This window comes from Molothrus ater, chromosome 3, assembly GCF_012460135.2.
Source record: "Molothrus ater isolate BHLD 08-10-18 breed brown headed cowbird chromosome 3, BPBGC_Mater_1.1, whole genome shotgun sequence".
Lineage (NCBI taxonomy): Eukaryota > Metazoa > Chordata > Aves > Passeriformes > Icteridae > Molothrus > Molothrus ater.
The window spans coordinates 17,994,558-18,011,027 of NC_050480.2; the positions used below are offsets into that span (position 1 = coordinate 17,994,558).

At 41.5% G+C, this 16,470-nt stretch overlaps 1 protein-coding gene across 1 annotated transcript; it reads left to right on the forward strand.

Moving 5' to 3' along the window:
- Positions 1-3,480: 3,480 nt before the first annotated feature.
- TAF1A (TATA-box binding protein associated factor, RNA polymerase I subunit A) lies at positions 3,481-15,543 on the forward strand. The gene is made up of 10 exons (XM_036404617.2): positions 3,481-3,730; positions 5,224-5,393; positions 6,219-6,332; positions 7,305-7,503; positions 8,209-8,339; positions 9,855-10,013; positions 11,096-11,162; positions 12,269-12,389; positions 13,463-13,623; positions 14,793-15,543. The coding sequence occupies exons 1-10, from the start codon at positions 3,598-3,600 to the stop codon at positions 14,933-14,935; spliced, it is 1,398 nt and encodes a 465-aa protein (XP_036260510.1). The 5' UTR covers positions 3,481-3,597; the 3' UTR covers positions 14,936-15,543.
- The last annotated feature ends 927 nt before the right edge of the window (positions 15,544-16,470 follow it).

A 16,470-nucleotide genomic window follows, 5' to 3' on the forward strand; every position in this document is an offset into this window, starting at 1 on the left:
GAGCGCCGCGGAGGGAGGGAGCCGGGTTGGGAAGGAGGGAGTAGACACGTCAGCAGCGCCAGCGGGAGGACGATGTGGCGGGGGAGGGACAAGCCCAGCCCCGCCGCGGGAGGAGGGTAGCGCACGGACTCTCCCTCACTCCCTGCCGGCGGCAGGATCCCGATCCGGAGGCGGCAGCACCACCGACCGCTGCGCCGAGCAGGAGTCCGGCTACCTTTCCCGCTTCGCAGGCCAGAAAATAAGGAAGGTCCTGCCCCTTATTTGTGCGGGTTTCTCCAGATGAGGATCGCAGGAGTAGCAAGAACCTACAGAAAGGTTGTAGCTGCCGCCCTGTAAGGACACGACACATCCGAACAAGCACTTGGCTGCTCTCCTTCCTGCCCCGCCGAGCAGTTCTTATCTCTGCTGGGGAGAAGCAGCCGCCACTTTCCTGGTGACCTCCGACAGTTTGAGGTTACACCTGCGGTGCAGCGGACGGAGGAGCTCATTCAGCCGTGATCCCACTGGGGAAAGTGCGGGTTTCACAGCGAGCAGCCAAAAGCGCAGGATTCCCCGACAGGCCTATCCTTGCCCTTCTGTAGCTGCAGCTTCCACTTAATGGTACATTTTAAGTGTTGAGTGTTTGCAAGCCGAAATATGTGCTGCTTACAAGTATTTACCTTTTCTTCACATCCATCACCTTAATATTGCCTTAGAGATCTAAAATGGCAAAATGACAGCAGAAGTCTCAATGCAGATGAACAAAACCTCTCTTTTCTTTTTCAGACCCATGTTATTTGTTCAGCACGGTAGCCTGAGTATACAAAAAGAATAAAAGATGCAGGTAAGAAAGGACAGGTGACATAAGGGAATCCTCTTGCTGGTGAATCAAATGACTACATTTTTTGTATTTTTTTCTACTTTTCAGAGCAAATTCTGAAGCTGCTCCCAACATGAATAGGCACTCACAGAACTGATAGTCAAGGTAAATTTTTTTTGATGCTTGTCAAAGCAACTGAGGGTTTTTTCCAAGAGCTGTTAAAGAGCCCTTTTAAATGCTATATCTCAAGACTTAGCAATTGCTGTTGCTAATTGCATGTGTTCCTCTTGCATCTTCATGCCTATTGATTTTTGCTCCAGACTCTCATTTCCACAGTCACATTGTACAAGGCCTTAGATCCAGGCTTAGTTACTGCTGTGAATTCACTGAAAAATATGGGTTTCATTTTCAGCCCCCACCTAGAGCAGTTTTATATTTTAATAACACTATGAAAAAGTGTCAAGGTAGTTGGTACCAAACAGGTGTTGGTACCTCTTTGCCCAGCATCCCACAGACACCCTGGCATTTCTTACAGTCCTGTGTATCCCCAGGAACCACATGCTACAGGAATGCAATGATTCATTCACCCAGTGCTCATGTGTGTTCTCCAGGCCTAGCGCAGTATAGCAGCTGTCGCCCTCCTGCAATTTTGTTGACATTTTTGTGTTTCACATTTTAGAGAATGAGGTGATACCTATTTGCCATCACTGATGTTGGCTAAAAGCTCTTAGGAAAGCCTAACTCAGAAAATCTAGAAGTTTGTCACATAAAATATGGAAGCAAATTCAATCAAGTCACATTTTAGGATAATTGTATGAGTGAAAGATAAGCATTCTTTCCTCAACATTAATATTTCCTGTTGTGTAATGCTCACAGTATTAGGTCCAATTTCTTATGAAGAAAGAGCTGTTTGGTTATTTTCCATCAATATAATTTATCAAGCTTATCTTTATAAAAGACCAAGATAAAAGGTAGTGGTGTCTGTGGTTGTAAAGACAAGGGCAAGAAAGGGAAATGTGAAGAAAAACAAAATCACATACTTCTTGTATAAGTCACTGCCTTTATTGTACAATAATGAGCACCTTGCAGTTGATACATATACACAAGTTTACCACTGCAACTGTCAAGTATTTCCTACAATTTCAAATACTTCAGGGTAATAAGGTAGCCACTTATTAACATACCTAGCTTCCCTCAATGTGTGAAAGAAAATAAAAATATTTCACTTAGTTCAATTAAGATATTTCAGGGAAAATTTCCTTCAAGTTTTCAGCCCCAGTCTTGGAAATAGGTATTCAGCTATGAGTGTAGTCCCACTGTACATGAGGTATCTAACATTAACCTACTCTTAAAAAGCAGTTCTCCTATCTCTTCTGTGCTAAAATATCTACTAAAGTAGGTGATACCCATTGAAAAGATCAGTTGGACAAGTTTATCTAAGGATCAGGAAACACTCACTTATGTATGACACAGAAAAATAAAAATAACAAGCCAAAAGTAAATGTTCTTGCGGGCAAACATGAGAACTTTTACCAAAAAGTGGGGGCTAAGTTGGATTCTGAAATTTGAATACTAAACTAACACAAGATCAGGAGTGTTGTAGGAAGTGACATCAAACTTGGGGAACACCAGTGATCAGAGAGGCACTCACACAAGGTACAAATTATAAAGGACAGTCAAAGAAAATGGCACTGATAAAGATGTGGTGTTATATAACATTTTATTGTCATCAATCAAGTAAGTTAATTATCCATTAATAACAATACTTACGAACTGAAATGCTGACCTTTATTGGAAGAACACAGGATTAAAAATAAAGAAAAAAAGCAAAGGGAGACTTCTGTTTTCCTCACATTGATTTATTAAATACCATATTAAGATATGATATTGAGGTTTAAGTGTTTAAATGCTGTACACAACTGTTCTGCCTTGCACTATTTCCAACACTGCTTATTGATCACAGCTGAACCAAGACACTGCATCACAGGAACCTTTAATCTGAGACAGTTTATTATTTACTCACTTTCCCGTGCCAGGACAGTTCTGAAAAAAAAAACAACTCTGTGGGATCTTATGCGGTAAACTGGACTTTATACACATCAAAACAGTCCAGGGCAAACTTAGTTCCAAAGTGGTTTAAAGAAACAAGTTCCAGCACAGATTTGTATAAACCAGATACTGTGGCTAAGGCAGACGAGTTCCCAAAATCCAGCTGGAGCGCAGGCAACATCATTGCTCTACAATGCACAGGATTTTAATTCGGAATCTCTTCCTTCTGTAGAACGTTATGAGTTACAAAGGAACAGGAAAGTAGCAATACAGCTAATGGAAAGAGTGACAGAAGGAGCTCGCTAATTTATCTTTGGAATAACCAGCGCATTAGCCACGGTTCTAGTCATGCTCTGATTGAGGAATAAACACCTCTCCGCTACACCCCTGCACACACCCAGCTACCCCTCGTGCTCCATCTCATCCCTCCTCCTTTACCTTCGGCCCGCATCCCGCATTTCCCCATACGCAAAGGAAAGCAGGGAAACGCTGCGGAGGCACCTCCCCTCACGGCGGCCGCACCGCCCGCCCCCCTCGACGCGCACGCGCAGGGGCCGCTCACGCCCCGCGCTTCCCGGGACGCGGCGCCTGCCGGGATCTCCCGCCCCTGCTGTATGCGGGGAGGTGCCGGCCTGAGGGGGCGGCCCGGCCGCTGCCCGCCCGGCTCGGACTGAGCCTCCGCGTTCGGCTCGGCCGGCGGCTCCCGCCCCCTTGAGCTGCAAGGTCGGAGCCCGGCTGTCCGCGGCGCCATGGACAGCTTCCTGGAGGATTATAAGGAGGCACCGGCGGTGGTAGTGGGGGGGAAGAGAAGGAGGAGGAGCTCCGCCACTCAGGCGGTCTTGCAGCCGCTCCTGCACCTGCCCTTCCTGCCGCCGCAGCCGGGTAAGGGCGGAGCGTTTGTGCGTTCTCTTTATGAACTCCTTCGTGCTGCCCTGGGAATGGTGGCAGAGTTTCAGCTTTTATCCGCCAAATCGTCTGCTAGCGCCGGGAAAGAGGTTTGAAATAACCGTAGTTATTTTGTGAGCCGGCGGTATGCCCTTGCGGGCAGCAAGGCACGTGGTATCATCGGGAAGAGCAGTGTCAGCAGGTCGAGGGAGGTGATCGTGCCCCTTTACTTAGCCCTGGTGAGGCACATCTGGAGTGTTGTGTCCATTTCTGGGCTCCTCAAGGCAGGAGAAACATGGAGCTCCTGGAGAGAGTCCAGCGGAGGGCACCAAGGATGATTCGGGATCTGGAGTATCTCTTATAAGGAGAGACTGAGGGAGCTAGGCCTCTAGTGTGGAGAAGACCGAGAGGGGATTTCATTAATGCATGTAAATATCTCAAAGAGAAGTACTAAGGGGATGATGCCAGACTTTTCAGTGGTGCCCAGCAGCAGGACATAGTGCAGTGACCATAAACTAAAGCACAAGAAGTTTCACCTCAGCATGAAGGAGATCTTTACATTGAGGGTGGCAGAGCACTGGAACAGCTGCCCATGGAGTTTGTGGAGTCTTCCCTCTCTGGAGACTTTTTCACATCCCACGTGGACACCTTCCTGTGTCACCTGCTCCAGGTGACTGCCTTGGCAGCTGGTTGGATTGGATAATCTCCAGAGGTCCCTTCTAATTCTGATGGTTCTGTGATTACCTGACTTAGCCATTGTTTGAGTTATTCCTCTGCCTACAGCATCCAGATAGGAGATGTTTTGGTGAGCTCTTCATGTGCTTTGCAGGTGACTTTTTCTGGATGAGGATTGTTGTAGGGTCATACAGCTGTGAGCTTTAAACACACTTCATAGGAATGAAGTTTCAGTTTCATGCTGGTTTCAGAATAAATTGAACTACTATTGATGTAAAAAGACCAAGAGGCCTCTTTGCAGCCTTGTACTCAAATGAGAATAGTTGTCTATGTTTATCTTTGTGGGAATTGTTTAGCCTTTGGTACTGGAACAGTCTGTTTGTTTGTGTACATGCAAATATGGTAGCACTGTGGCATCACAAACTTGGGTGATGACTAATAAGTGAAGAGAGCAGTCCCCAAAATGAGACAAAATGTACTGTGAAGTTACCAAAGCACCATGGCTCCCTGATTCTAGTAGGGCAGTAGTGTAACATAATTGGCTAATCACAGTTTCAAGTGAATGGAAATTTCAAGCACAGCTATGTGCTGCTTATGGAAAATGTCATTCCATATCACATTTCCAGCTTGTCCCATAGTCTTGCTTCCCTGTTTATCTTCAAAACAACAGAGCTTAATATGACTTTCTGTAGTGTCCATACAAGAAAGATTCTGAAAGGGAGAGCATGTGGCTATCTGAATAAGGGCTGTGACTGCTGTGGGCTCAGTTGATTATTTTTTGTTTGTTTGTTTGGGTTTTTTTGTTGTTTACTTAGTATCTTCCAATGAATACAAGTTAAACTTCAAGAAGAGCAAGGAAGCATGTTTAAGTTACATTCAGGATGCCTTGCTCCAAAAGCAGTGGAAAAGAGCTGCAGAGTTCCTGACCTGCTATGTTGAGTCACTAGAGAAGGACTATTCCAGAGAACACATAGGTCCATCAGAGGTAAGCCCATGTTCCTTATCTGAGTTCTTTTGCAGTTGAAAAAATACTTGCAAAGCAGCATCCATATACTTCAGGACCAACATCTGTCTTAATTAGCTAATCACAGGCTTGATTTTTTTTTTTTTAATAGATCCTTGTCACAACAGAAGAAGACTTGGCTTGGTATAAGTTCACTCTATCAGCAGTGTATCTGAAAAATCAAAGTAGTCCTCTGAAATGGGAAAGCAATAAATGTGGTTGGTTCTAGCATGTCGTCAGTCAGAATCTGTTTGCAAATTGGTATCTTATTTAGGTTGTTACCAGCTTTTCCAGTAGCTGCAAAACTCCTTGCAGATGTTTAGATGGAAGCAGGTGGAAGGAAAAGGATCAGAGTTTTAAATAAATGGAGTACTTGAGTATGGCTAGCTTGCAGACTTTGGAAACAAGTGCATGCAATTGGGGAGCTACATCAAATTGGAAATAATCTTTGCTATTAAGTTCAAAGAGTTGTGTATACCTGGTGTCTTAGTGGGGTCATGTCCAAAAAGAACATAACTTTTCAGTGAGGGGAGGAGGAACCCTCTGGCATGCAGTTTTCATAAACTCTTCTTGAGTGCTGCATTTATAATGAGCAATTCTGAACCACTGAATGACTCTATAAGTCCTACTGGACAAGTAGGTAGGTTACTATAGGAGTAGATAATGCTTTGTAGTATTTTTTGTTTGCAGCTCAAATGTACACTTTTCATGTCCTACAGTAACTATAAGTTTAGTAAGACTATATGTGATGTCTGTTGCCATTTTTGTACTAAGGTTGGTTTTGATTTTCTTTCTCCCTGTTAACAGATGATTTGGAGAATAGGAACTGAAATTTTGTGGCATCATTCCCAAAGCAGGATGAAAGAGTTCAACTGTTTCATGGAACAGATGAAAACTTTAGGAGTAAAAAGGTACTTGAAGGTGAGTGTACTTAAAGCAGCCCTGATGATTTTTCACAGTTATCTGAACGCTTACTTGAATATTAATTTCCAGATCTCTTTTGAAATGTATTACTGACATTAGTGTCAATAAATCTCAAACCCAACATTTGAATTACCAATTGCATGATATTTGGAGGTCATTTTATACCTAACCTTATCTCATTTGGTCTGTATGTTTGATCACAGATGTATGTTCTCAGTCCTTAGGAGTGCTTAAAAATCCTTTAATCTTTGAATTTGAACCAGTCAAATTCATTTTCATACATGTCCCAATGACATGTAAATACAGGTAATTACCTGCCAAGTTTTATTTTCAGTCTTTAATTTGATCACTGTGCTGCTGACTAAACATTTGTACTTAAATTTTGCCTCATTACTTTTTGAGTAGCTCACTTTTTGAGTAGCTAATCTGATTATAAAACTGTATGTTGTGCACACCTGTGTCACACAGCTGGGGGGGGGGGGTTAATGGGTTTTTTCCCTCTGGTGGCTCATTCAAACCTATATTGTTGGTTTCCTTGGCTGTTGTGCACTTGAGATGGTGCTTCTGTCTTTTATTCTGTTTTTAAAGGTCTTCAAAAGAAGTTCCATACAAGGGTTTTCTGGAGCTAACTGAAGGTTTAGGCTTTTATCTTATGATGCCCAATCAACATGGTAGGGTGGAAGGGCATTCCTCTTTCAGGTGCTCTGAAAAGTAAGCAAATGCAGCCCAGCTGGGTTTCCTCAGGTAATTTTTAGATCTTTTAAAATAGGTACAGCACATGTTAAAGACAAGCAGGTTTTTGAGACAACAGAAATAATTTAAATTCTTCATTATGTGTCTTGGCAATATTTTTTATGCATGTCAGCTAGTCTCCTCTTTCTCTGCACATGTGTGTAGAACTTTGCTGTATTGCTTAGAATCTCTACATTTGAGTGTGGAATGCTGTGTTTTGGACTGTTTGGGTTGTAGGTCTGCTTGGAGCATGTCTTCCATCTCCTCTGTAATGGGCAAATAGATGAAGCGTACCAGAACCTGTCCCTGGCAGAAAGCTGGAGGTTTGGAGAGCAAACAGCCATTCAGGATAAGGAAATTAAGCTGATTCAGGCTTACAGGGGACTCTTGGACTACTGTAGCTGGTCTAAGCAGAAGAAAATCCTGTTAGAGCATGGTAAGTGCTTTTTGGATTGAGCTGTAGCTTCAGCTTGCTCATGCAGATGCCATGGTTTGCAATGATGCCTTTTCCTTTACCAGACTTCAGTGTGTGATGATGTGACTCGTACAGAATTCTATATCAGCAGTGATGGTAGTGCCAAAATAGCACTTTCTGAAGTGCCCTGAAATGCTGTTCTGAAACTCTTTCTCCCCACGTCCAGCCAGCATCACCTAAAATAATGATCAAAGGAATGCATTCCCTTAAAGCAGTGGTTTAATAGGTGTGCAAGTGCATGATTGCTGCTGGAATGTTGAGTGACAGCAAAACCCTCAACACTTGTGTTTGAATTTCAGTTTCCTTAAAGATGTGGAAGTTGCTACATGTGTCACATCTGGTTCTATCTATACCTACCGGCAGTGTTTTATCACTTGCACTAGATCTCTGTTTCTCTGAAAACCAGATGTTGAATTTGGCTTATGGACCTTGTGCTGGTAGCATCTTCTCTTGGCATCCTACTCATTGTGCTCCATAAGTTGAAATTGATTATCAATTTGAATGTGGATCAGTGAAAATGTCTTGTTTCAATACTGAGGAGTCTTTTCTTATAAGCTCTCTGGCTGAAGTCCTTGCTCAGCAAAATGTGATCATCCCTAAGGCACTTCAAGATCCCTGTGCTTGGCAGAGTTAATAACTTTGTGACCTTCCTTTGTGTTTTGGTAGGTGAGGATGGATTTGCAGACTTGGCTGTTGAGCAGGAAATGCACGGTTACTTCCGGAAGGCAGCAGTGAACTTGAAGGAGATTATTAAAATACCTGGAGTCTGGGATGTCTTTGTGAAATGCTATGTGGATGTAAGGGCATGTTTACAGATGGCTTTCTTTTGTGTTTCCCCATCTAATTTTCATTAAGATGCCCATATGCAGATTATTTTCTGTGTGTGTGAGTGAAAACAAAGTATTTCAAAAGCAACACATTTGTATGTGCACATCACGGGCTTTGATGTAGAGCACAGCGTACTCCTGGTAGAGCTGCAGAGCCTGAGCACAGTACAAAAAGAACTTTTATCTGTTCATTGTCAAGAAAAAGAAGTAGACAGACAGCTTACATGTTTTGTTTTTGTGGGGCTGCAAAAATTGGAGCATAGCTGCTTTAGTTCAAATTCCTGAAAACACTTGGATTTTTGGCAGGGCACTGTTTTCTCTGGATAGATGAGATGTTAGAGATGCCAAATATGCAGCCCTTCTCTGTTCTGGTTTGGGTTTTTAAATACCTGTTTAGGATTTGTAACCAAGAATTAGTAATTTTAAAGAGATCTTTCACTTTTTGTGAACGCTGATAAGCTCTGACTTCTCTAAGCATGTGTCTTGGTTTGGAAAGACAGGAGTCTGCTAAGGAAGGCAAGAGCCTCCTCTGAAATGGAAAGTGTAAACTCCCTCTCTCCGAATTGTTATAAATTTGAAATTAAAGGGTGTTCTCAGGCAAAGATACGGGAGCAGGAATAACAGTTCTTTATTGGGGAAGAAAATAAAAATAAAATAAACAATGTGGTAAATCAAAACAACACTGACAGAGTGAGAGTACAACCTGACACCCTGTGGGTCCAGGTGTTGGTAGGAGTCCAGTTGGAATTGTGGCTGCAGTCCTGGAGTAGCAGATATGGTTCTGTTGGAGCAGTGATCCTGTAGCAGGGTGTAGTCTTCTGAAGATTGGAAGTGGAAGAGGCAGCTGTTCCTCTGGTAATCCAGTGGAAAGGCTGTTCTGCTGTGCCAGAATCTCAGATTATATCTAGTTAGGAATGCTTGGCTCCTCCCTCTGGGCGGAGCATCTCACAATGGGATGCTGTAATTTTATCAGTCATGCGGTGACAGTCAATGGCCCATTAACAGATGATATCTCTCTGCAGGGAGGATGGGTTGTGGAAGAGATAAGGACAACTGCCTAATTAACAGAAGATAACTGCCACACCTCTAACACCTGGCAAATAGAATACACATTGCTTGGCAATCTAGGACGTTTTAAGAATTTTCCTTGGTGCTGGCATCTGCCAAGTTCTGTCTCTAGAGATATGGCAGGTGCCTTCAGCATCTCTTTCCAGTGAGCAAGGGATGATAATCCTTTGACAATTAAGTAGGTGTTAAGGCATTTTCTCCCAGAGTAGCTTCTGTGTGTGAATTCTTGTCTCTCTGTCCTGAGAGTAGCAAGGAAAATTAAGATGGGCAGGTATGTAATTATCTAATATGCATTAGCTAATACGCTGCACTCTTATATACAGACTGTGCTGCTGGATGGCTCTGTGGCAGTCCAGAATTAATTGTAAGAGTTTGGTTCCCCGTATCTGACAAACTAATGACAGACTTAACTTCCAGTTGCTGGAGTTCTATGGAGAGCACAATGAGGCCCGCCAAGTGTTAAATGAATATGCCTACAACTCAAAGTTCCCTGCTAACCCAAATGCCCATGTCTACCTCTATCAGTTCCTCAAGAGGCAGGGTGAATCCAAGAAATCCCTCATATCTGCACTGAAGGTAGGTATCCCCTAGGAGATACAGTCTGTGTCAGTCAGGGGTGGTCTGACAAGCTTGCTTGAGCTCTGTAACGTTATTTATCCTATTGTATTCTTTGTGGGAAGTGGAGGGTTAGAGGGAAGTTAGTGGGAGGGAGCAGAATCCTTAACTGTCTTTGAATTCCAGTTCTTGTTTTGCCTTTGACTGGTACATCCTATCACTTAAAGGTGGTAAGTAAGCTCAGAGAACATGTTCACATGGTTCCAGAAGTCTGTATCAGCAGACTTGTGCATAGCATGCATTGATTTCTCTTACAGTTTGATCTTTACAATGTGTACAAATCATTAATGCCTTCTCTTTCACCTATTGATCCTATCTAGCAATTAGTTTCTTTGCTTGTTTTTAATGAGCTGTGCATTAAAGCTAAAAGTTAATGTCTGCTGGTTGTTTGGCAGACAAGACCTTGTTGGGTTAAGCTTTTTAATTCCTGCTTTCCTTGCCCTCGGTACTCCTTGCAAACCATGCTTTGCCACTTGATGGCACTAATGTGCTCTTGTTAGTGCAAGTGTTGTTTAAAAACAGCTTTGTAAGGCTGTTTTGTTTGTTTTAGACTTTGAAACTGTAGCAGATTTGCATGAAATTCTCCTCTGCATTTCAGCAGTAGCTTTAGACGTGAGTCTCTTAGAAAACAGAGATAAATCATAGAAATTATTTGGTAAGTCCAGAAACTGACCCAATGCACAGGGCAGTGTACAGGGGGGCTAGAACTGTCCTAGGGAGAAAATTACATTTTGCCTTCAAAAAAGGGGACACTGGATATGGATTTGGGCTGCTCCTTCAGAATGTTGTATTTGCCACAAGCAGTGTTTGTCAGCAGCCATCAAGGTATTTCATCTGTGGTGTCACAGAGCAGTGTCACAAATGTGCAAGAAGGACCTAGAGATCCATTCTTTATATCAAAGCACCAAAGTACCAGAATTGCTTAATTTTCTGAACTAAAAGCACCCAAAGCTCTGAAGCCTGTGCTTTTCTTGGTCAGGTAAAAGTCTTCAAAAGTTTTCACATTAAAATAACCTATCTGGGTTTTATCTTTTATTTTTTAGATCTTGCATGATGTTGTTCCTTCTCATGAACTAATGATAGATTTTAATACCATGCTTCAAAAATCAAGTAAGTCTTTACCTTTGTTCATTTCATTTATGGTAATTTCAGAAAACTATTCTGGATTATCCTACAGCCTTCTTTCTGCTTTTGAAATTAGTTTTGTTTCTTAAGAAATAGTCCCATAAAACCAACTCAAATGCCATCTTTTCAATCACCATAACCTCTTAAGATGGACGTATGAGCAGTCATTTACAAACTTGTGTTACCAAATGCCTTTTTTTTATTTTAAAGGCTGAGCAAAGCAAGCAGTTGTAAGGTACAGGGAGAACCTCAAAAACAACTTAATTTTTTTTTAGGTGCCCTACTCCAAATTCCAAGGTCTTAATTCCATTTTTGGAATCTCTATTTTATTTATTCTTTTCTTTCTTGGAATGTATCTATTCTTTAGTTCATTGTTAATGATCAAACAACAAAATTTTCCTTCTCTTTAAGGGAGCATTATCTTCAAGCTGGTAGAAAAGTCTTCTAATCTGAAGACTATTTTTTTTTCCATGCTGATCAATTGTATTCCAAGCTGTCTGTCTTCTTGTATCTTGGTATGTCTCAGCAGGTCAACAGATTGGTGAAATGTACACATGAATAAAGATTGTTCACTCTTCTGATATGATGAGGATTAATGGCTTCAAACTGACAGGGGGAGGTTTAGAAGAGATTTTGGGAATAAATTCTTGATTGTCAGGATGGTGAGGCACTGGCACAGGTTGCCCAGGGAAGCTGTGGATGCCCCATCCCTGGAAGTGTTCAAGGCCAGGATGGCTGCAGCTCTGAGCAACCTGCTCTAGTGGAAAGTGTCCCTGCCCATGGCAGGGGGTTGTAACTTGATGATTTTTAAGGTTTTCTTCAACTCAAACCCTGATTCTTCTTTGGGAGGGGGAAAAGGAGACCTTTTGTCTGAAACCTCCCTTTTTCAGTTCATGTGTGACACATTTGCCAACTTTTCATAACTAATGAGAACAACCTGGAGTTTTTAAAGAAATTTATACCAATAAACATAACTTATGTTTAAAGTAGTGGCGGGGGGGGGAAGAGTGGAGAACTGTATTTCACTTGTGCCTTACTAACGAGTTCATCCTGATCTGTGTAATTCAGTAATCAGCCTCATCTTTTTCCAGAGAAAAGAAAAAAGCGTCAACTGGGCCTAGAAGTTATTTTTGCAGCCTTGGATTATGCTGGCTGGAAAGAAAATGCAAAAGCATGGAGCTGTTTGGCAAGACAGGTGAAACAAATTGTAATGTAAGTAGCTCTGATGCAATGTGTTGAAACAAATGTGTCAAGTCTCCACCTTTGGGCAGTGAACACAGTGACCCTCTGTGCTCTAACTTTGCCTTCATTTTTACCTTTCATACACAACTTCAGAGTATCTTGAAATACTGGGCAGTTTGATCACTGTATGGGAATGTCACTTCCCCTTTGTAGATAGTTTTATAGAATCCTTGAATAGTTTGGGTAGGAAGGGATCTGAAAGATCACCTTGTTCCAGCCCCCCTTCCATGGACAGGGACACCTCCCACTAGAGCAGTGTAGTGGGCTGATCATGGCTGGATGCCAGGCACCCACCAAAGCTGCTCTATCCCTCCACTCTGCAACTGGATGGGGAGAGAAAATATAAGTATTCATGGGTTGAGAGAAGGACAGGAAGAGACCACTCACCAAATACTATATTGGGCAAAAAAGACCCAGGGCCTCACCATCAAAGTGAAAAATTTTTTCCTAACATTTAATCTAAACCTGTGCTTTTCCAGTTTAAAGCTGTTCCTCCTTGTCCTGTCTCTACCTTCCCTTGCAAAAACTCCCTCTTTGTGTTTCTTGCAGGTTCCCTTGAGGGACTGGAAGGAGTTTGTGTTGCTGAAATGCTTGGTTTAAGAGCATTATTGCCTAACAGTAATAACTGTTGGGGATGAGTTAGTCTTTGAGTATGCCTGGAGTAACACAAACCTTTCCTAAGGATGAAGCAACCCCTTCATACTACTCATTTGTTGACAAAACTGGAGAAACTTCCATATTACTATTGATAAACTGGCAGACAAGTGAAAGGCTTGCTTAATTTCAAACCATAATCTGTGCTATTGCCAAGGCTTAATAAAACTGCTAGAGTTCACTTCCAGCCTCACAAGTGTTGCCAGGGATTAAAAAAGAATTGTTAGTTTTATATAAAAATGCTTGTGTTACTGTTTTGGTATAAAGTCAATGTGTCTATGTTGGCAATTTAGGAGATTTGTAGCAAGCTGATTGTAACATTCACTGTCTCCTAATAATCTTTCCATTATATTTTAACCTCTTCTGTAATTTGTTTACCCTTTTTCCAGCTCCGAGAAGCATCTTGACTGGATCAAGCAAGAGTGGAACTCCAGGAAGGACTGGTGGCCAGACTTCCATTTTAGCCGTTACTTGGCAAAAAGGAATTGGCAGGAAAATAAAAGCCTTTCATACGAAAAAGCTCTGGTGGCTGGAATCCTACTGGGAAAGGGTATAATTTTTTCTTTCTTTTCACTTCATGGAACAGAAATAATATCTAGTTCTAGCCCTAATGACATGGGATGCAGCTCATCTGCTGCCTGGAAGAAATACAGTTTCTTTCTTTTAAAAAAGATTCTTGTCTTTGAAGCTAAACATGAAAGGTATTTAAGTTAGTTTGATATTTAAACAGTGAGGCAGCTGGTCTTATTGTGGTTTAGAATTCAGTTTTATCTAGCTTTGTTGAGCAGCCACAATACTATTTGTCTTGTTTGACCTTCAAACTATAACTCCAAAAATGCACAACACTCTCCTTGGGAATACTGTGAGGACTGCAGGCAGTTTGCTTCCTAGATGCCAGCCTGGGCAGTGTCTCAGCAATACTGGATGTCAGCTGGTCATTAAGGACTATGGGTATGTTGTAATGCAGGAAAGAGGAGGGAGAGTCTGTATGAAAAACATCATCAGTTTGGTAAGAAGGTGAATATCATTACCTCTTTAGTAGCATTATTTGAAATGCTGCCAAAACAAGGGGAGGATCAGGCCAAGAATCAGCTGCTAAATTGAGAATGGGAATATGGTGTGGAGACAATGGCTTGTAGACTGGTTTGAACTTCTCGTTGGTGGGCAACATGTTGATTGTTAGCTTTTCTATAACTTTTTCTTCTGCACTTCATAGAACAACTTCTCATAGAACAAACAGAGCTTCATGTTGGAAGCTCTTTGGATATTTTTTGTTTTGCTTTCAGTAGGATCAGATATCTCCTTTTTATTTCCAGATGGCAAATAAAAGCATTCTAGTTCAGATATTCTTGAATGAAGTTTCAGTACTTACTGACTCAATGTGAGCTTCTGTTTTCATTATCTAGGATAATAAATTAATGTATGATATCAGTGCTGCTTTACACTCTTGAAATTTTACTTTCTGATCTAATTTGCAGAACAAAAATGAAAGAGAAACAGTATTGTGCAAGATAACAGGCATTTAGATACACGTAGAATGTTTGCTGGGCTAAGTGAGGATAGATTATTTAATGCTGCAGTTACGTCTGTAATGAGCATTTTAATACCTTTAATTACTGAAAAGTTTCTTAGCTGTTTGCATATTATTTAAACAATGAAAGCATTTTGTATTTGCTTGTATCATGGTGTAACTTAGTGTTGTTTTTTTTCCTTCCTTAGATTGCAAATACTTCAAATATGTATCACACCAAGGCTGCAAAGCTCGGGTGAAAAGGTTTCGGATGCTGAAGAAGTTTGTGACTAGGCACAATCCTGTCTACCTGAGAATATCTGGTCCTCCAGATTCCTCTGTTCAGCCTTGATGAGGTGTCCCTAAGGTTCTTGGTACTTTTTCCTCTCTGTAAAACTGACTTTTGTGTTGGTGGTACTCCAAAACCTTTAGGCAGACCGTATTGACTCAGTACTAGACTTTTTTTTAATATATTTATGTAAAACCACTTTGGTTGGTATTTATTTTATAATAAAAAGAATATATAAATCAAGTGATAATGTCTGAAGAAAGAATTACAGAAAGAATTTCTGTAATGTTACTCTAATATTTGTGTGAAATGCAAACAGTGTTGATTTCAAATACATCTTAAAAGAGCAGAGGCACAGAAATACTGAGAAATTCTCTATCTCCTGGAAGAGACTTTTTTTTGCAGTCATGCCCATGAGTTGAAATAAGCAGTGTTGCTGTGTTTGGAAAGCAAATGTTCATGTGTTATCGCAAATCAGAATTCCAGTTTCCTTGAAAACAACAACAAAATGGTTTCCAAATACTACTTCTGTTTTAATGCCGTATCTGTAGAATTCTGGAGGGTGAAGTGCTTGAACCTCCCTCTGGGATTTTGGTCTGGGTTCACATGGGTCTTGTGAGAAGTGCCTTAAGACAACGTATCTTAAACATTAAATGAAATACTTGCTGTAACTGTGTTTTGTTAAAGGCAATTACTCATCATTCCCAACCCTAATGCTCGTTTACTTCTGACTCCCTAAGAATGCTGCTTCCTCACTGTGTAATAGTCAGGGGGTGTTAGGTTGCACATGGGGGGCGAGGGGGAAGGAGACAGAGACATGACTCACCCCCGATGTTCAATGTTCATGTGGCACAGAGGAAGTTTATTTTCCCAGGCTACCCTTCATAAAGACTTTTAAAAGACCCGGTCTGGATATTCTCATTGGTCTGAACTCCATGCCCCCTCAGGATCTGGCCAGTGAAATGCTTGCAGCTTCATAAGAGATCTGACTGGGAGAAGCCCTTTGTCAGTTAATCCTGGGACTTGGTAGCAAGCCCATATGTGACATCCGGTAACATATCACCCATCTTTGTTTAATACATTCTGTAATTTGTTTTCGGTTACTCATCTGCAAAGGCCCTTTACAAACAAAACAGCAACAGCATGGCCAAATTTGCATGGAAGCTGCAGCATTTCTGTTCAGAATGCATTGGGGGAGAACTCAGGCCACAGGCACAATGCTTATATGTTACAACTTATAAAAACCAAAACCCATTTAACCTTTAACCCATTTAACCCTTATATTAAAGACAACCTGTAACTCATTTATCTCTTGAAGAACCCAACACCTAGAAAACAATCTGTAAACAGAAAAACAGTTGTAAACAGGAAAATACTTAGTAAACAATTCAAGTCCTTATATTGACTGTCTATGCGGTAGGTAGTCATTTGTAATCCATGGTTCTGTTGAAGAGACTTCAGAATGCTGTCCAGTGTCCTTTACCTTGGATTTCTTAGGAATATTGTACTGTTACATGACTTATTATAAAACATAAGAACATGACACCACCCAAAACTCAAAAAGGGGAGGTATACCTTCCCCCCAACCTTTTTTCCAC

What these genes read in the sequence shown, in the direction of transcription:
- TAF1A (XM_036404617.2), top strand. Translation starts at nt 3,598, where the DNA reads ATGGACAGCTTCCTGGAGGATTATAAGGAGGCACCGGCGGTGGTAGTG. An exon ending in CTTCCTGCCGCCGCAGCCGG is followed by an intron (nt 3,731 to 5,223) that starts GTAAGGGCGGAG and finishes TTGTTTACTTAG; the next exon opens with TATCTTCCAATGAATACAAG. An exon ending in TTGTGAAATGCTATGTGGAT is followed by an intron (nt 8,340 to 9,854) that starts GTAAGGGCATGT and finishes CTTAACTTCCAG; the next exon opens with TTGCTGGAGTTCTATGGAGA.